This window comes from Rhinolophus sinicus, chromosome 11 (genome assembly GCF_057876585.1).
Source record: "Rhinolophus sinicus isolate RSI-liver-muscle chromosome 11, RSI-T2T, whole genome shotgun sequence".
Classification (NCBI taxonomy): domain Eukaryota; kingdom Metazoa; phylum Chordata; class Mammalia; order Chiroptera; family Rhinolophidae; genus Rhinolophus; species Rhinolophus sinicus.
In genome coordinates, this window is record NC_142511.1 from 25,177,562 (window position 1) to 25,199,014 (window position 21,453).

The window sequence follows — 21,453 nt, forward strand, 5'->3', positions numbered from 1 at the left end:
GTTAGACATTTACACCCCTCACAAAGTGATAATCCCACACTTACAATTCCATTGACTCTATTCCCTATGCTGTACTCCACATCCTGTGACATATATATAAAATTATAGTTGACATTCAGTATTATTCAGCTTCAGCTTCAGGTGTACAGTGCAGTGGTCAGGCACCTACACCATCCATGAAGTGGTCTCTCTAATAAGACATGTGCCCATCTGACACCCTACAAAATCTTTACAACATTATTGATTATATTCCCCAAACTGTTTTTCGTATCCCTGTGGCAATCTTGTGGTTACCGATTTGTGCTTTCTAATCCCCTCACCTTCTCCCTCATCCCCCCCACATCTAGCAACCCTCAGTTTTTTCCTATATCTCTAAGACTGTTTCTTATTAGTTTGCTTATTTATTCTATTCTTTAGATTCCACATATAAGTGAGATCATTTGGTACTTGTCTTCTCCGTCTGACTTGTTTCACTTAGCATAATGAAAAAGTGGATGATCTTTTCAATCAGGATTAAGTAAAATAGCCTCAGTAAATCATCTAGCACAAGGTCTGGTATACAGCAAACACTCAATAAGTACTAGTTGGCTTCTTCTGTCTTATGCTGTCCCCCCTTCTCCTAGGCTTAGGGCTTTCATTTGACTGAATCAAGACAAGATCTCTTAACCTAAGCTTCTCCAAGAGTAAAATAAGAAGGAATTGATTATATGATCTCTGTGTCCTAAACAATACCTTCTTTCTATTCTTCTTGCTTTTATTAATCTTCCCACTCAAGTGTGTGGACTCAGCACGAAGACTGCACCTGGATGAGGCCTGCACAACAGACGTTTTGCTGTCAGAGGACATAGAGAGGTGTTGGGAGATGCCTGAGTAAATGCAAATTTGGAGGCTAAACAGTACTTCCCTGGGTCTGATGATTTCCAAGATGCTGTGGAGGTATAATTTCAGTGATGATGTAGAGAGGAGAGGCCAGCCCTACCTCAAAGAATGGGTGTAATTGGTATGTTCATTCCACAAACATTTTTTACCACCTACTATATGTCAGGCGTTGTTAGATTGGGGAAACATGAATATAAATAGAGCAAAATGAAAGTCAGTCAAAGGACAGGTAGACTGACGTAAAACCCAAGAGACCTGGTTTCTGGTCATGGCTTCACAAAAACTGTTTCATGTAGCCTCTGGCAATTCCTCAGAGGTGTTAACCTCTAAGTCTCAGCTTTCTGAAGGTGAGATGAGAGAGTTAGAGAGGTGGCTTCTAAGATTTTTTTGTTTTTCATTTTCTCCAGATTATACCTCTTGTCTGAAATTCAGCTCTATATAATCAAGTAGTACTTGGAAATCTCCATTTGGATGTACCATAAATATATCAACTAAACATATTCCAAAACCAAAAACTAATCTCACACCCTTGCTCCCAATTTTGTTTCAAATTTCTCTATCTCCTATACTTCCTATCACAGAGAATGGCATTGCTATATGCCTGGAGATTATACCATAAGTCTAAAGGCCTTTGTATATAGGCCTCTCTCCTTCATGCCCCATATCCAATCAATTGCAAAACGCTGCCAAATCCACGTATGAAATAAGTCTTCAATGGATCTCTTTCTCTCCCACCTAATAGCCACTTCCTCAGTGGAGACTATCATTTCTTCTAATCATCTCCCAGCCTCTAGTTTTACCTAAATCTCTCCCACACTGTGGCCAAAATAATCTTTTTTTTTTTTTTTTTTTTTTTTTTTACACTGGGGAATATTGGGGAACAGTGTGTTTTTCCAGGACCTATCAGCTTCAAGTCAAGTCGTTGTTTTCAATCTAGTTGTGGAGGGCGCAGCTCACTGGCCCATGTAGGAAACAAACCAGCAACCTTGTGTTAAGAGCTCACACATCTAACCAACTGAGCCAACCGGCTGCCCATGGGCAGCTCAGCTCAAAGTCAAGCTTTGTTTTCATCCTGGTTGTAGAGGGTGCAGTTCACTGGCGCATGTGGGAATCGAATTGATGATGTTAGTGTTATGAGCACTGCACTCTAACCAACTGAGCCAATGAGCTGCCCCCAAAATAATCTTTCTAAAGGAGAAATTTGATCAGGTCACTTACCTGCTTAAAACGTTTGGTGAATCCTATCAAGAGAATGAACAACTTTCCTAGGATCTATTCAACTATTTGTATGTGAAAAGTTTTCATCAGGTGGGAGGAGGAACATTGCCTCCTGTCAGAGGCCTAGGTTTAGTAGGTCAGGTATTCTTAGGAATGAATGAAAGACAAAACAACAAGGAAGAGAAGGGAACTAGAAAATACTGACTGCCTAGGCTATATCATATACTGTACTTTATATACACTATGTTGCTTTAACACTCAAAAAAATACATGAGATCTCTTAGGTCAGATTCCCCTCAAAGTAGACTCTGAGATGAAGATGCATGTGCAGGACATTCACTGGGAAGTACTTATAGAATCAATGCCTGTGGGAAGTAAAACATGTAGGATTGAGCAGAGGGAGACGTTGAACTCAATACAGTTGCAACAAAGTCCTAGCTGACTCCACAAGGAGCTCTGGAACTGTGATACCCGTTAAGAGTTGCTCCCAGTTGAGGCAAAGCAACTGGACTTTTATATCCTTTCATTGACCAGCTTACCAGTCATTAGATGTGGGTGGCCCTCATGGAAGGAACTGGCTGAGGGCAGCTGCTGAAGAAGGACTCAGCTGAGAGCTGTTAGTCACCAATGCATCCAGCACCTGGGGCGAGATTGCTTTGCTGTTCTGAGATCTGAGCTGCATGTCATACCATCCACTATACGAGTAACTTGTAAAACACTATTTTATAGATAAGAAAACTGCGTTTCACCAAAACTGAATTATCCTACCTGATACAAGTACTGAGTGAAACCTCTGTGGTTCTAATTCATATTTTTCTGACTCCATGAGCCCTTGGCTACATATACTTCTGAAATTAGAAAAAAATTCATTAGCATAAAGTCAAACTTGAACCCTCAGGTATTTGGATGGTAGTACAAGCTGTCACACACATAAATCCTTAGAAGAAGAATTAGAGCTGAGCAATAGTTTGGACAAGTATTTAAGGTCCTAAAAGAGATTTCTGAGAACAGACAGGGCAAGTATCAGGGCCTGTGGGGCCTCAATGTGAAATTCAGGACAAGGACAGCAAGACCACGCTTAGGGTAGGCCCAGGATGGGTCTTCGTAGAATACTGGCAGCTGCAAAAGCCAGCAAGGCAGCAATCACAGACCTGGCTGGGCCAGTGGCTAGAGTTGGCCCAGGAGTTAGAGAGCTCAAAGGGCTGATGGAAATGGGACAGAGGGAAGGGCAGAAAGAGAGAGTCAAAGGTCAAAATGGAGGCAAGAAGAGGACAAGAAATAGCAAAGTGAAGAGTCATAGATACTTAATCATAAATAGACTAGGGGCGTGGAGCCCAGAAAGGATGTGATAGAATGAACGGGTAGCGCCACAGCTGTTCTCTTCCCCTGGTCTCTCCTTCTTGCCCCTGGATGTGAGGGGCTCTGATAATGGCTTTGCTACATAGGCGCATGTATCCCAGGCCAGTGTAGCAGGAGGTGATAAAGTTTATATTCAAGTGTTGCCCCTGCTACTTATTTACTGTGTGACTTCAGGCAAATTATTTAACTCTCTAAACCTCAGTTTCCTCATCTGTGAATTGGGGGTAATAATTGTAAGGTCTAGATCTGCTGCAGAGCTCATGGGAAAAATAAGCTGTTTCTGTTGTAGAAATCTCATATTCTTCCCCTCCATGACCTAACACACTTGTGTGAGCAAACCAAATTCAGAACCCAGGCTCTTAAAGTTAATTCTTGGATTTTAAAGAGCTAACTAAGCAGCGTAGGAAGCAACATGTTATCTTTCTCCTAGTCCTCCATCCCAGTATGGAAGTCTTCCCCAGGTGGAAGAGTGGACACTCTGCGATGCAGGGGGAGTATCTGCAGATGCCTGTGGGAGGGTGTAGCTGGAGCGAAAGCTGAGAAGGACAGATGAGTATCAGGGTGCCATCTGAGCATGCAGGATTTCATATCCCAAACCTTGGCCCAAATGAGACCAAGGCTTAGCATTTTAATGGCCTTTATCGTGGTTGTGTCATCAGAACTGGGAGCTGGGAGCCATCCTTCCTAAAGACAACAAAACAGAACTAGAGGCCTCCTCTTAACTGACTTATTTACTCAGAAAAATTTCTTAAGAAGGGACATGCTCTGTTATCTTACTTAACAAAGCAAAATTTAGAAACAGTAAATCTGAGAAGGAAGCCTGTCTCTGGATATGATCTGTACCTCTTTTACCCCATAGAATGCCTTCTAAAACTTAACATTTTAAACTATCTCATGATCTGCACTTGCTCTGTTTTCAAGGCAAGATAATTAACACAATATTCTTTAAGAAATTTCTGCTCATAAAACTAGACAACAGCATATAATAATAGATTTTTATGTATTACGTTAAATTTTAAATGTATGAAAGTGTATGCACACCAGTCATTATAGTTACAAATGTGCTTATGGAATGAGTAGCCTATTGAGGCAAGAACATACTTCTCTTAGGCCGCTGTGCAGTGAGGAGCGATGCTTCCACAGCCTCTCCCTGAGTACCAGCATCGTGACTGTAATTATTATTGAAATTCACCCCACTACTCATTTTGATACCCAGAGGCATTTTTTTACTTAAATTTTATAATACAGCAAAAGAACAAACTGAGGTGACCAAATCCACCTTACAGAATGAAAACTTTATAGGTATTTTATACAGTCACAGTTAAAACAATAACTGTAACTGCTGTACTGTGTGATTTTCATATTGACTTCAAATCCCTTCACACGTGGATTTTGCGAAACTGAATCAAGTGTGGTTAAGGGTTCACTTCATATTTTCATTCTGTTTCACATTTTCTGTTCTGATTCTATTTTTTTTTACTGTTCCTGTTCTGTTTTATATACTGAAATTTTTTCTTCTGTGAAATGTGATAGTCTGCTGAGAATTTTTGATTCCTTTATTACAGGGCTTTTAAATACTCATTGCAGAAAATCCACCACTCTGTCTTCAATTACTAAAAGTTCTTAATGGCCCATAATGTGCTTTGTCTTTAATTTATGCTACAGAGCTACTGTTGACTCTTAAGGGGAAGCCCAAGAATGATGTTCATATCTGGGGCACCGGAAGCTTTCTGTTCCAGGTCTCCTAGGACAGTCCTTAATCTTGACTACTTCCTGTACATCACCAGACACACCTAAATGAGGTTCATTATTTAATCACTCATGCCTACCTTTAAGAAACCATGAAAATGGTAGACACCAAATACCAAATGACTACCATGATAGACAGTGCACTGAACACCTTGCTTGCATTAATGTCATTTAGTTCTCCCAACAACACTATGAGATGGTTCCTCATCTTAACTGTTATTGCTGAGGAAAGAAAGGCTTAGAGAGATTAAATAACTTGCCGAAGGTTGCAAGATTTCATGATTTATAAATAACAGACCTAGGCCTCTCTGACCATAGAGCCAGAGTTCTGAACCAGTCTACTCTAGTGCCTTAAAAAAAAGATTTAGAGGAAGTCTGAGAACTTGAAAGCAGTTGTGGCAAGATTAGAAAACTATGGAATATTGTTTTGCTTTATTTTTTTAAAAATTTCTTCAATGCTGTATTGTATTTGCAATTTTAAAAAGAGGGGATGAAACTCTAATATTTAAAAATCCCACTTCCTAAATATCCTGCTCTTAACTAAAAATGATATCTGAGAAGTCATTCACACGGTTGATAATTATGTTAATGCTTGTATAATTACAGCATCAAAGGATGTTTAGAGTCATATTTTAACCCAATGGAATGGTTTTCTCATGGTTAGTGCTGAGGAAAGCAAGTGAATGGAGAAGAGGAAGCTATTGGACTTTCTCCATGTGCTTCATTTGGGACCTCCCTTCCCTTCCCCCCCAATTTATTGCTTTCTCCAATGATCCAAGCTAGAATTTTTCACTGAAGTTGTCTAGTCTATAGCTTGGTTTCCCAAACTACTCAAGTATCTTAACTTTCCCTCTTCCCTAGATTCACTTCATGTCAGCCCACCTCATTGGTGTGACAGGGCAGGGATCCCTGTTCTGGGCTCCATACCCGGTTCATAAACGTCTCAGAGAATCATTGAATGACCTCACGGAGCATGCAGCTCCCACTTCCCCAGCTGTCTATGTCTCCCAGGGAAGTGCTGATTGGTTAGAGACTATTCAGAGAGAAAGGAATGAATCCTGCTCCTCATCTGACTTTGTAGGAAAAGTGTTCAGAGGACTTGCCAAAGAGTCTTCTAGAACTGCCAAAGAGAAGGCCATAGCTCAAGTTTTGTTTGGACAAAGAGGTTGACAGTGGTTGTCCAGGATTTCTAGGGTACTTTGCAAATTTTTGTCATATTTATTACTCTAAGAAGGTAGATCAGCACTATGGGAGGCAATGTTTGATGCACAGAAAATGTTGGAGGCTGATGACTCAACAGCCAATGTAACCAGTTCCTAAACCCTGGTCCTTCCTAGGAGTGGAATGGTATGGGCATTTCTGTGTCTCTAGCAGCTTGTGCCAGTAGAAAGCAGGCTAGCAAACTACATGGCTGCTATATAGGGTAATTTGAGGGGTACTAAGAAGCACCCCCCGCCTCCTCTGCAACCCCACAACCCTACCAAGAATATTTCTCAAAGAGCTCTGGAGAGTGCAGGGAAACGGGAAGTTCAGGGTCAATCTAGGGAAGACCCCAGAAGGGGAAAGATCCCCCACACATTTGTTCCAGGATCTAGAAGGACGGCAGGAGCATAAGTGAAATTGACAAAGAGTTTGGGGTGAAAACCCTCAGATTACAGATGCCATGGAATCTCTTCTCAACCTCTCCACTTCTGTGCTGTGAACTGGATCTGAATCCTGGAGGAAGCACTGAGGTGGGAATCTTGGTGAAGGCAAGGCACTGCCAGTAGGCATCTTCACAGGCCACACTGGGCCATGCATGCCCCCAGCTCCCTTCCCTGGGTCTGGGTTACTCACATCCATCTGTTCATGAAGATCACTGGATGACATGATGTTGGGTAAAGATGTTGAGTACAACCTGGGCCTAGTTCTGAGCTAAAGCCACTTCATAGTCTAGTTTTCTTCTCTGTCTCCCCTCAACTCAACCCCTACAAACTCATCCCACAACAAGGCTGTCTGGTTGACTGGTCTGCTCAGCCCCTGTGTCAGACACCTGTCCCTGTGGACTTCCTCATCTCACCCAGCAGGGCTGACCCCAGGGTGTTTTTCTCAGTGCTTTCCCCAGACCAATTTTAGGCTCTGTAACCAGGTCTCCTAGGAGATGTTTCAGAGTTTGGGGAAATTTTGTATTTTCATTTTTGTGTGTGGGGTTTTTTTCATTTGTTTGTTTGTTTGTTTGTTTGTTTGTTTTACTTATCCAGATAAATGTGCTCATCATGGGTTCCAAGTGGCCAGGTGGTCTGGCTTTCCTCTCAGTGATCCTTCCTTGTGGGGTTGGCTCATGTTATAGGAACCTCTGGTCAGAGGCCATGATGAGGACAGTCATTGGCAGGGAAGCCAGGATGCTCAGGGGCAGCCCAGCCCCAGGCACCTTCAGGCAGGACACTTTGCCTCTTCTTGCCATAAAGTATCAGGAAAAAGAGTAGCAAGTCTTAGGGAGATGTTACACCCTCCTATTTAAGAGTAGGAGATGGCCTCATTGTACAGCCCACTTGAGAGTGTTTGGGGAAGGCAGTTTTCCACAGACATGGGGTCCTCCTTGACCTCAGGGTGGGGCTCCACATAGCTGTAGGGAATGGAGTGGTGTTTGTCACAGATGATAGAGATGAGGGGCAGGAAATTGTGCTCAGCCAGGATTCTCCTCTTGCCCATGCCTGTGTCTGTGCCAGAGGGGATATTTCATGGCAAATAGGCTATTGGCCAACATGAGTCTGAAGATTGGCCAAGCTTCTCACCCAGTATAATAGAAGTGGTATGGTGAGTGGATAGAGTACGGACTCTGGAGTCACATAATTCAGGATTTGAATCCAATCCTTCCATTTTTTGGCTCTGAATCATTAGAAAAGTGATTTAGCATCTTTGTACCTCAATCTGTAAAATAGTGATAATTATGCCTGTTTTTTACTGTTACAAAGATTAATGGAATAATGTACATGGAAGCCCTAGACATCTAGGCAGTTCAATTAATGGGATTTTCTTCCTCCCTACTCTCTTGAGTATTCATGAGAGTAATGAATACACTCCAGCAAAAGAGAAAGAAGTCTTGACCGAGTCAGGGTTCCCAAGTTTGGTCCAGGCCTTTCCTTACACCACCACCAGCTCTGCCTTCATCATTGAGCTGTTACAAGGATCAAATAAAATAGTGAATGTGAAGGCTTTTGAAAATGACTTTGTAAGTACAAGGCATTATCACCTGCATATCTTCTGTTATTGGTCTGTCAAATCTGCTCTTATAGCTGATAAAAGCAGCTTGGTATACGAGGTAAAATAACTGTAACCTTGGATTAGTCACCTTGCCCCTCAAGTCCTGTATTAGTTTCCTGAAGCTGCCATAACAAATGACCACAAACTTTGTTAGTTTAACTGTAGGTTTTGTAAATATTCTTAATCAAATTAAGGATAGTTGGCCAAGACTTTTTTTAAATCATGAATGAGTGTTCGATTTCGTCAAATGCTTTTTCTGTATCTGTTAATATGATCATGTTTCTTTTTCTTCTTTAGCCTGTTGACATGATGGATTATTTGATTTTCAAATTGTTGAACCAGCCTTGTGTACTTTAGATAAATCCTACTTGGTCATAGTGATAATTCTTTTTATACATTGTTGGATTCTATTTGGTAACATTTTGTTGAGAATTTTTGAATCTATGTTCATGAGAAATATTGGTCTGTGGTTTTCTTTTCTTGTAATGTCTTTATCTGGTTCTGGTATTAGAGTGAGTTAGAATACGGAATAGAATGAGTTAGGAAGAATTCCCTCTACTTCTATCTTCTGAGAGAAATTGTAGAGAATTTCTTCCTTAGAGGATTGGTAGATTGCACCAGTAAGACCATCTGGAACTAGTGCTTTCTGATTTGATTATTAATTATTAAGATTATTAATTATTTGATTACTACTTATTAAGATTATTAATTATTGATTCAATTTATTTAATAGATATATGCTTATTCAGATTGTGTATTTTATCTTGTGTGAGTTTTGGCAGGTTGTGTCTTTCAAGGAATTGTTCCATTTTATCTAGGTTATCAAATTTTGGGCATAAAATTGTTCATAGTATTCCTTTATTATCCTTTGAATGTCCACAGGCTTGATAGCGATATCTCCTCTTTCATTTCTGATATTAGTAATTTGTGTCCTCTGTCTTTTTTTATAATTTAGCCTGGCTAGAGTTTTATCAATTTTGTTGGCTTTTAGTTTCATTGATTTTCTCTATTGATTTCTTGTTTTCACTTACATTGCATTCTGCTCTAGCTTTTATTATTTCTTTTTTTTTTTCCTGCTTATTTTGCTCTTCTTTTTCTAGTTTCCTAAAGTGAAAGTTTAGATTATTGATTTTTGGTCTTTCTTCTTTTCCAGTATATGCATTCAATACTATAAATTTCCCTCTAAGCACTACTTTTGCTACATCCCACAGATTTTAAGTTGTATTTTCATTTTGTTCAAAAATTTCTCGAACTTTTTTCTTTGACCCATGTGTTATTTAGAAGTGTGTTGTTTAATCTCTGTATATTTTGGGATTTCCAGTATTTTTCTGTTGTTGATTTCTAGTTTAATTCCATTGTGGCCTGAGAGCAGACATTGTATGATTTCTATTCTTTTAAATTTGTTAAGGTATATTTTATGGTCTAGAAGATGGTCTATGTTGGTGAATGTTCCATGTGAACTTTAGAAAAATGTGTATTCTGCTGTTGTTGGATGAAGTAGTCTATAGTTGTCCATTATACCCAGTTGATTGGTGGTGTTGTTGCGTTTCACTATATCCTTACTGATTTTCTGCCTGTTGAATCTGTCCATTTCTAATACAGGGGTGTTGAAGTCTCAAGTTTTAATAGTAGATTTGTCTATTTCTCCTTACAGTTCTATCAGGTTTTGCCTTGTGTATTTGAAGCTCTGTTGTTAGGCACATACATGTTAAGGATTGTTATGTTTTCTTGGAGAGCTGACCACTTTGTTACTAGGTAATATTCCTTTTTTTCTTTGATAACTTTCCTTCCTTTGATGTCTGCTCTGTCTGAAATTAATATAGCTACTCTACTTTCTTTTGATTAGTGTTAGCATGTTTTTCCTTTTCCTATCCATTTACTTTTAATCTATACTTATCTTTATATTTAAAGTGGGTTTCTTGTGGACAACATATAGTTGAGTCTTGGTTTTTCATTCACTCTACTAATCTCTATCTTTTAATTAGTTCATTTAGACCATTAACATTCAAAGTGATTTGTGATATAGTTGAATTAATACTTATCATATTTGTTACTATTTTCTATTTGTTACTATTGCTCTTTGTTGCTATTATTGCCTTCCAATTTATTGCTGCAGGTAGTGGTTTTAATTTAGCATTTTGTGTTATTTGATTTTCTCTCTTTTCTTAGTATATCAGTTATATATTTAAAAAGAAAATTTTAGTGACTGCCCTAGATTTTGCAATACACATTTACAACTAATCCAAGCACACTTTCAAATAACACTATACTGCGTCATGGGTAGTGTGAATACTTTATAACAAATAATCCTAATTCCTCCCTCCTGTGTCCCTTGTATCACTGCTGTCATTTATTTCACTTATATACAAGCATATATAAGCATATACATACATAAGCACATATAATTGAATACATTATTGCTATTATTATTTTGAACAATGTGTTATCTGTTAGATCAGTTAAGAGTAAGACAAATGAAAATTTTATTTTACCTTCACTTATTCCTTCTCTGATGCTTTTCCTTTCTTTATATAGATCTGAGTTTTTTACCTATATTATTTTCCTTCTCCCTAAAAAACTTCTTTTAGCATTCCTTGCAAGGCAGAACCACTGGCAACAAATTCCCTCAACTTTTGTTTGTCTAAGAAAGTCTTTATTTCTCTTATTACCTTAATCTCCTTAGGGAGGCCCACTGGAGAGTGCATTTGACCTTTTAAAATGGACTTCAAAGACACTAGCCTGGTTTTTGAAAGTCTCCTTTGAGCTCTGGTAATAACATCTTCCCAGTGTTTCATTCTTATAGCAAAACTCATTGAAAAACACACTGTATTTCTTCTGTCAATTCCAGTCCATTCTCCGCAACAAAAATTTAGAAACAAAACCTCAAAAATAAAGGTGGGTCCTCCAAACGTAGCACAGGGCTCACTAGATCCTACCACATTATACCCAGCAGGGAAATTGGGTTTCTGACACTGATCTGCACTTACCCACCCATTTCTCTGTGACTTTGGCACCCAGACCTGACTGCATGTAGGGATGTCTGAAATTATGGACCAAAGCAAAAATAAGAGGTCCATCAGCTCATTAAACTTTAGTCATCCAAGTTCTACTTTGAACTAACTGACCCAAATTTGGGGTTGGTCTGACAAAATTTCATCTTTTCTTTGCACTCTAAGATGAGTTACGAGATGGAACTGCCCAGAGAACTTGGTGCCCCTTTCCTGGAGACAGCTAACAAAGGGAGGAGGGGAGCATATTTTTGCTCACAACTAGGGTTTGGCCGAGGTGACCACACAGCTTCCTTCCCGGCTCTAGTAGCCGAAGCGCCTGACTTGAACTTCTTGGGAATAACAAAGTGATTTAGGGCCTGAAAGGAGATGAGCAATCCTCAAGACACAAAAAGTCCCGTAAGACAGGAAGCCTGCTGGTTCCTTATGCATAAACTAGACAGCAGAGGCAGCACTGGTTGATACAGAGTTTGCTTCTGCTGTTGAGTCTTCAAGAAGCTGCCGGGCTCCTCACCAGGTCCTTTTTCTTTTCTCACTGGCTGATGGATCCCAAGGGGCTCTTCTCCTTGAACTTCCTGCTGCTTCTCTCACTGGCTTTGGAACAGAGCTGCGGAACAGGTGAGTGTTCATGTGTTTGAGTCCCACGATTACTTGCCACAGAGGAGAGATTAACGCCATGGATGGAGAGAAGACGCAGGAGTTGGGGTCTGTGGTTCAGTTTCCTCTTTCTTAGGGACTGGCTCTGAGTTTCGCCTGCCTCTTTCAAAAAGGAAGGAACATTGTGAGTTCCTGGGCCCCTGGGTTCCAAGGCAGAGTGCCACCAATCCTTGTTTCCAAGGAAACCAGGAGCTCTGAGCCAAAGGCACTGGTCACATTCTAGACCAGGCTCTCCAGGGTGAGAGGTTCTGGTCAGTTCTGGTTGAGTGGTTGGTTTTGCGTGGGTATCCTTCTGGCAAAGACCTAGGCTACAGGCCTGAGCTGGGGAGATGGAGCTCTGGGAGAAGATGATTCCTACACCCATGTCCTGGAAGGGGATCCTTACACACACAAGATGACAAACCAGAAACATGATCCAAGAACAAGAAAGGGCTGTAGTAGTAAGAGGGGGTGGAAATGAAAGTCCCAGGCATTCAGTTGAGAACACGCAGTGGCTGCAGTGTGGTCATACTGGTGGCTACTTTCCTGGAAGGGAAGGGTCCAAGGCAGCAAGAGAGGGAGAGGCCAGGATTACTACTGCCCAGGACTGGTTACAGTGAGTGGGAAATGCAAATGGGGAACCCTCAAGGTCAGGGCAGCTTCAGTGTAGGGCCAACCACACAGCAGAACATTCACATCTGAGCTCTGCTCTTGTCTTCCTTGTCTTCTTCCGAAGGCAATCTGATGTTCTCTGTTTAGAAGTATCAGGGCTATGAAAAAGGTATTGGAGAAAGAGAAAACCAAGCAAGAAGTGGACTTTGGGCTCACTGTGGAGTGGGGTGAGAACCTGTTTTCAGCTTAAATGCCTTGGGACTTTGGTTAGACTGTGGGAGGCAGCCTGGAGCAGAAGCAGCATTTGGGAAGGGGGGAAATCCTGAAGTTCCGGTGTTTTGCGCTTGGGTTTTTCAAGACCGCAAATCCATTATGGCCTTTTCCAGGAAAAGCCCAGAGATATGCTAGGGATGTTGGAGGGGCTGCACATGAGGTCTATCTTTTGCCAGACTCCCAGATGAAAAGGTCCTTCCTGGCCCCACTTTTCTTCAGAATCAGGCCAACCCATGGCTCTTGCTGCCAGATGTCTAAGAGAGGAATAATTGAGTTCAGGACTCAGAAAGCCAAGTTGAACCACTTTAAGCCATCACAGGGAGAGCCAAGTCTTCCTGGGTGCACCTTATTTGTCACACCCCCATTTTTGGACTACTTCTTAGTGACTACAGGAGTGATGTGTTTAAATAGTGGGTTGGACTTTGCCATCTCTGTGTTTGCTTGCCTCCTGGCCCATGGTGTTTCAGGAGCTGCTGACAGCTGTTCCACTGAAGGCAAGGCTGAAGCCTCTGGTCACTAGTTAGTGAGAAACAGCCCAGCCCCATAGGGCATGTCTACCCAATCACCAGCAGCTTCCTTCCTTACATTCCATCTTCTCTGAAATACATACAAATTTTTTACAGTGCTTTTATTTTTAAATACACACCCTTTTGTGAAGCCCCAGTAAAACCCAGACAGAAATGCTTTGTAAATGGGACAGGTCACCCATGACAGATTGACAGATTTACCCAACCAAGAAGCCCAATTCTTGTAAAATCAGTACCCTTTCCCTCCTTATGTCTAGTGATCTCACCTTCCAGTTCCCAGTCAGAATGATAAAAATCAAAAAGTCCACATGTTCTTTCCCTCAATAAAGTGAATTTTCCATTTCCCCAATGGTATTATTTTTTAAATAGAATTTATTTTTAGAGCAGTTTTGGGTTCACAGCAAAATTGAGGGGAAGGTACAGAGATGTGTTCCTACCCCCACACATGCACAGCCTTCCCTATTATTAGCACCCCCTCACAGTGGCACATTTGTTATAGTTGGTGAGTTTACCCCAATGGGATCTTTTATTCCTTCATGCAGGCCCTCCCCACCTACTTTACACGCATGGGGGAGAAGCAAGTAACAAGTAAATGTGTTCACTGGCCCATTTTATCCCAAGATGTAGATCTAGGCACTTCTGTTTCTCAAAAGCTTTAATACTGTGATATAATGCCATCACCATTACTGTCTCCAGTGCTGGAATGGAAATCAGAACATCAGGGCTATTTGGTTTTATCTATTGGTTGACCTTGGACAGTCCCATTCAGCAGCTGTCTATTAAGGACACATGATGTGGCGGGCATTATGCGAGGTATGGGGGAAGCAAGACGAACAAGCACAGCCTCTGCCCAGCACCTGACACATTGTCTGTGTATGACAGCTCTTCCACAAATGTTCGTTGGATGAGTAATAATAGTATGTACAGCACGCTTACTATATACCAGGCACTGTTCTAAGGGCTTTATGTGTATTATTCATTTAATTCTGATTCCAACCCTATAAGTTATGTGTTGATTATGATTGCCATTATAATTTTATAAGAGAGCCACAGAATAGTTTAGCAGTTTCTCTGCTGGCACATAGCCTAATTCCAGAGGCCTCAACAAATAAAACTGGATGAGCTTATGTTTAGGGAAGGGGGGATGCTAAAATTTGTATCCAGGTCCTAAGGTTAAAATTGGAATATGCTATCTATAACTGAAGCATGTCAGTTGATTTTAAGTGAGATGAAATAAACTGAAGTATAGGAATTCTCAAAAGATGAGAGAAGTTGTAAAACCATAGAACAAAATACAAGGCATATGGAAGTATTTGATCTGAAATTTGGAAAGTGAATAGAAACTTCTTTTCATCATGTAAGTGTTCATTTAATTTTTTGTTAATAGTTTGTTGACTAGAAGAGTATCACGTACATCTATAAAACTTCAACAATACAAAAGGGTATAGAATGGAGACAAATCTTCCTTCCACACTCCTCGCTGGAGGAAAATACTGTTACCAGTTTCTTGCACATTCTTCCAAATATATACATCTTGTAGGTTGGTTTTTTATAGGACTTGAAAAGAGTACTCTAGATGAAGGCACAAATGCAGAGGTGAAGTGTTGTGTGTTCAGAGGAAACAGTACATGGTCTGTTGTGCTTGAAACCTAAGGTTCAGAGCTAAGGCATTTGCGTCCCCTCATCTGGCAGGTGGGGAGAAGGATCCCTGTCATTTCCCTGCATATTATGTCTCTTAGGGACATTATAAGGAAAACATATTATGGTTTTGGAGAGAGGAGAACTTGGACTCTGTTGTCACTTGTTCATTTATTCATTCATTTGTCTCATTCAGTTGTTTCATTCTCTTGGGTAACAAGGATTTGTGGAGTTCCCACTATGTCACATGTGAGTGTTAGGATTATAGCAGTGAACACAATAGTCACGGTCTCTTTTCTTGGAAGCTTATAATTGAGTGAGGACGCCAGGCACTGAACCAAAGTTCAAAGTGGGATGAGTGATATGGAGAGATGCAGAGTACACTGGAAGCACATGGCAGGGAAACCTCATCTCAGCTGGGGGTCAGAGGCAGAGACCTGCAGGATGGAAGGCATTAGTCAGGCAAATGAAAGGCAGTAACAGGCTTTTAGGTGGGAAATGGTAAGTGCAAATACTCTGAGATAGAAAAACACAGCAGCATCAAGGAATGGGAATAAGAGGACTGTTGGTGAGACTACAATTTAAAAAGCAGCCTTAGACCAAGTTATCTTTTCTTTCTTTGCCATAAGAACTGAGAGGCCTATAAGTCCTGCCTCTTCTCCACCCAAAAGAAATGCTGTAGCCAGATGCTACAAGCACATATGAAAGATTGGGGGAGGTGGGGGTGTGGTGCTATCATCAGGTAGAATCCCATCTTGTGAAAGAGTTGGTTAAATGCTACTGATTTCAGGAAAATATCCATGGCCCATGTGAATCACTCTACTTTCTAAGTAGAATTACCCTGGAAGGAAAGTGAGTCGGTGTTAACAGCTTCAAATGTTCCCTCCGGGCGTTTTTAGTAAACAGGGGTGATTGAATCACAGACCCACTGGAAAACAGTCATCAGGCAGCGACGCGTTTCAGGAGCAGGGACACCACTTGAAGGGTTTTGTGAACCACTTTAAAGTCCTCATTTATTTTTCCACTCGTGCTTAGTTGGCAATGATTGCAAGTCCCCCAGCCATTCACACACACTCAGTTGTTACATCATCATTCTTATGTGGTTGTGTGTGAGGGGTCTCTTCCTAACCAAATTTTGATTCCGCTCCCATGACTGAGTGTATGCAAACCACTCAGCCTGTCTTTCTCATCTGCCCCCTCTTTTATTTTCCTCTTTCCCGTCCTATTTTCTTTCTTTTATTTTCTCGAGTTCTTTTTTTTTTTTTTTTTGCTGCTCCCTCTCTCATCCTATATCCCTTTTCCCCCTCCCCACCAACAATGGTGCATGGATATTGGGTTAGGTGGGGGAAGGGGCACATGGGAAACATATGGGAGAGGGAGGGTTATGATATGAGAGTGGAATCATTTCCATTTCTTTTTTTCTCCATATCAAAATTGGTCTAAAAAATTGACAGTATGATAATGATTCTTAATCTTGTTTTGAGCCTCAGACCCCTGTGAGAAATTACATTTATGGATGTACTCCCAGAAAAATGTTCATATGCTTATCTAGCAACTTTTTGTACACAATTTCAGGGCGCTTGTGTACCATAGAACATTTCTACCTCCATGTATGGTTCTCATTTTCTGCCATCCCTTTATATGTAGAAGTTTAAGTTCAGAGTATAAGAGATTACTCTCTTGGGTACTGTACCTGCCATATTACCTGAACAGTCAGACATCCGTTAACGTGGCTGGAAGAAATTCCAACATGCTTCCCAAATTATCTTTGTAAAGATACCAATACCTTCATTCCTCATCTAATCAACTAAGCAACAAGGAGACCACTCTGTTTTTAGAGTTGGTATATTAGCAATATTTAAAAGAACAAATGCCTATATTGCCTTTCTCACTTTTCCATAATGATTATGTCTCAACCACTCTCATCCTGATATTGGCCTATGTAGACTGCTTTTTTTTTTTCTGTAATCTCTGAATCTTTAGTCTGATATTAGGATATTATTTGGCTCCTTTACGGGACAGCATTAAGATGTCAGGGTATTTTGGTATCAAGAATATTTTGGCAAGTTTGCCCAATTTTCCAATAACCCATTTTAACCACAAGTTAATTGTGCTTTTCAAGGTGGTTGCATTACATAAGCAGACAGTTTTATTTTTCTCTCTTCTGACTTGCTTATCAACAAGAATAATCTATGCTCTCTCTGAGTCATGGGCTCCTTCTTTTATGAACATTAGCTATGGTTAAGTTCAGTTATTAAGTTCAGTTATATGTTGGGTAAAACTAAATATGAGAGATTTTAGTCAGGAAGGCTTTCAGCATTCATAAATTGAACAGATATGCCAACCACTGTTGTAGGTCCTAAGGACAAAATAGTGAACAAAATGAAATTCTTTCTCTTGAGGAGTTTGCATTCCAGTTGGGGAGACAAAAATAAAATAAATGAATAACAATATAACATCAGACAGTGATAAGTACAACAATACAGGGAATGCTATTTTAGATAAAATGGTAAGAACAAGTCTCACAGAGGAGAGATCAGTTTTTGAGCAGGAACCTAAAATAAAGTGAGGGAATGCCCTATCCAGATATGTAAAGAAAGAGATTTCCAGAGAGAGAAAGAAAGAAGAGGGAGGGAGAGAGGGCGAGGGAGAAAGAGAGGAATGGAGGAAAGGAGGGAATGAAAGAGAGAGAGAGAGAGAGAGAGAGAGAGAGAGAGAGACAGAGACAGAGACAGAGAGACAGAGAGACAGAGAGACAGAGACAGAGAGACAGAGAGACAGAGAAAAAAACGGAGAGGGAGAGGGGGAGGGAGGGGAGAGGGAGGGAAAGAGTAAGGGAGAGAGAGGAAGGGAGGGAGGGAGGAAGAGAGAAAGAGACAAAGACAGAGAGAAAGAGAACAGCAAATGTAAAAGCTCTGAATTAGGAATGTTTCTGATGTGCGAGGGAGCAGCCAGAGCCGATGTGGCCCTAGTGCAGAGAGCAGAGAGATGGCCGGACTTGGAGTTACCCGGAACTGGGTTATTCAGAGACTTTGAATCCAGAACAAGGACTATGGACTTTTATTTTATGGGTGCTAGAAAGGCATTTAAAAGAACAAATGCCTATATTGCCTTTTTCACTTTTCCATGATGATTATGTCTCAACCTGGAAGTTTAAAAGCGGGAGAAACAAAACCTGACAGTTTTATGTAGCCATACCCTGTCCATGGTATGGATACAAAAAGGTTAGATGGAAGACGATGGCAGTGCCCAGGCCCATGATGATGGTGGTAGAAATGAACTAGGTCAAAGTGCTTGGATGCCAGATGGATTTTAAAGCACAGCCAACAGAATTTGCTGATATACTTACTGAATGTGGTATATGAGAAAGAAAGGAGTCAAGGATAATTCCAGTGTTTTGGCATGAGAACTTGGGGAAATTGTGATATTGTTTGCAGAAGGGTTGACAGAATTAAGAGTTCATTTGCTAAGTTAGAGATGCCCCTTAGACCGCCAAATACTGAGGAGTACAGTAAAGGGTTTGGGTGGGAGATATATCTCTGTAAGCATTCCAGAAATACTTTGAACTATGCAACTGAATGAGTGTGGCTGGGAAAGAGAAGAGGTCTGAGTACTGGGTTCTTGGATGGTGCAGTACCTAAGAGGTCTTTAAGAGCAGAAGGTTCCAGTCAAGGAGACTGAGAAGGAGTCACCAATAAAATAGAAAGAAAACCAGAAGAGCATAGTGTTCCAGGACTCAAATAAAGACAGGGTTTCATAGGGGGAATGATGAACCATGTCAGGTGCTCCTGAGAAAGCAGGATGAGGGTAGAGAATTGACTTGGTATCATGGAATATACAGTGACATTGACAAGAGTGGTTCCAGTGAGCAGTAGGGAAGAATGCCTGTTCAGAGTGGGTACAAGGAAAGTGGGTCAGCTAATGGAGACAGAAAGTATAAACACACCTAAAAGAACTTTGTGATAAGGAAAACAGAGAAATGGGGAGTTGGCTGAGGATAGACCTGGCATCAGGGGAAGGGTTTTTTAAGTGAAGGAAATGACATGTTGGAAATAACACACAACATATCATACCATAAGAAAGCTGATGCTGCAAGGTGTGGGCAATTGCAGGAGCAAAGCCTTGAAGTAGGTGAGTGCTCCATAAAGGAGGAGACCAGCCTTACAAGGGAGCACAGATGATCCATCCAAATAAGTAGGCTGATTTGGTGGTGATAATTAATGGAAGTTCTCTTTTTGTTTCTTTTACTTCTTCAGTGAAATGAGAAGCAGGGTCATCAGCTGAGGTTGTGGGTTTGAAGAGAGAGGAGGTGTTAAATAGTCAGCAGTAGGGTCGCTTACTGGTGGTTTGAAAGGTTTTGGGGTGTTGTTTTTTGTTGTTGCTGCTGTTGTTGTTTTTTGGTTGTTACTCACTCAGCTTTTTTGAAAAATAAAAATAAAAATAGTTTCTGACCCTCAACATTATTAACTATCTAACAGTTTTTTGGAGAACTAGGATTCCATAGTTTGAACACTGGGCTCAAAACCTAGCTGATTGCACATCCCTCAGACGTTTCTCTTCCCTCACTGTCTGGAATCATGCTTCTGTAACCTTGGTCTCCTGGGCTCACTAGCTCAGCAGTTGCTCTCCATCCCTCATAGTATATAGTGGTAAGAAGGCCGGTCGAGGAATTAACAGACCTGGATTCTAGTCCAGTTACTAGTTATGTGACTTTAGGGAAGTCATTTAACTTCTCTATTCCTTAGGTGCCTTAACTATATATCTGAGTTGATAATCCCTCCTAGATAAAAGAAACCCCGTGTCCTAGTCCACACAGCTCTAAAATAAGTAACTTTAAGATTTCCACTGGGATATTTGAAATATTGAGAATACAGTAGGACCCTTGTGACAGTCCTTATAGACCACTAAGGCCTGGCAAGCCCAGGGATGGCCCAAGAGGAAGAGGGAGAGCATCCAGTCTATCAGAGAGGATGTGTTTCTCAAAGACCCCCATAATAAGGAACTGTCTTCTTCCTTCCACAGCCAAGAACTCGAATTGCCCAACGATCCGTGGGCAGTTGGGAAGCAGTGTGCTGCTGCCCCTGACATCTGAAGGGATAAGTAACAGTACAAACAAGAGCATCCACATCACTGTCACAATGGCAAAATCAGCAAAAAGCAACCGCAGTAATAAACTTGTGTCTCTTGATTTACCAAAAGAAGGCTCTCTGAGCCACCTGGAAGATGGCTATAAATTTCATTTGGAAAACCTGAGCCTCGTGATCCTGGAAAGCAAGAAGACAGATGAGGGCTGGTACCATATGTCCCTGGAGGAACAGCTTTCAATCCAGAGCTTTTGCCTGCAACTGAAGCTCTATGGTAATAATGGTGGCTTCCCCAGTCCGAAAGGGCCAAAATGGACCCTTGCCTAAGAACTTAGACCTCTCTCACAAGCAAAAGATATTTCAAAATTAAAAGCAACTTGAAATATCACCTAGTCCAGGGGAATTTAAACTGTTTCAGGGGGAATTTTAGAGGTTCACAAAACTTTTGTCCAAATTGCATGTTGGTGGTAGCTGATTAGTACTAGTCACCCTTACCATCATTTCCCAAAGGAAAGGAGCCCAGCTGCCTGTGGGGTAGAAGGCTTGGAGCCACAAGAATCTCAATTTGCTAATGTGATTTTGTTCAGAAAAAAAGGGCGTTGTTGTTGTTTTTCTTTCTGAGTTTTAAAAAGTTTGAATACCACTGATCAAGCCCCCACCTCTGTTCCATAGATGAAGACACTGAAAACCAAAGAAGTGGTTTACATGTGCTTCCACACATCTGTGTGTATGGTTCACTACACTAGGGGTCCTGGGAGAAGAAGAACTGAATCTCAGCCCACATACCACTCGTCAAGCCCATCCTCTTCCCTGGCATAGGACTGCATCTTCCTGGGGAAGAGGCACCTTTTTCTCATTTAAACAAAGGCTCTGGTTATTCAGTCACTTAGTTGTAGAACTTAAACTAGAACCTAGGTCCATCTGAATCCAAGGCCAGTGCTTTAATGACCCTCTTCAATGCCAGCCCCTCTTGAATGTACCCCGTTTGTGTCTCTCAGGCCCAGAGGCTCTCTTAAATTCCCAGGGGTCCTGACCGCCATGTGGGCTGTCCTGCTTCTTCAGTGGCTTCCTTATCTGTGAGGATGGAACAGGGAGCCCCAGACTCAGCATTTCTTTGAAATCCTCAAGTACTACAGGAGAGACAGCAATACCCTTCCCACTCTTCCCCTGCCCCTAGCATTCCCTTTCCTCCGAATAGTGTATGCAGAATCTCTACAGCCCTCTAGC

The 21,453-nt window shown here is 41.2% G+C and overlaps 1 protein-coding gene across 5 annotated transcripts in view; it reads left to right on the forward strand.

Moving 5' to 3' along the window:
* Window positions 1–11,012: 11,012 nt before the first annotated feature.
* SLAMF1 (signaling lymphocytic activation molecule family member 1) overlaps window positions 11,013–21,453 on the forward strand; it is a 34,859-nt gene continuing 24,418 nt past the window's right edge. The window contains exons 1-2 of one of the 5 annotated variants that reach the window (XM_019718160.3): window positions 11,013–12,074; window positions 20,165–20,500. In XM_019718160.3, the coding sequence (XP_019573719.1) occupies window positions 11,999–12,074; window positions 20,165–20,500 (412 nt within the window). In that variant the 5' untranslated portion in view covers window positions 11,013–11,998. Of the gene's footprint in view, window positions 12,075–12,784; window positions 12,932–20,164; window positions 20,501–21,453 lie in introns of those variants that run through there. The other 4 variants (XM_019718158.3, XM_019718159.3, XM_088801796.1 and 1 more) reach the window with 4 other exon arrangements.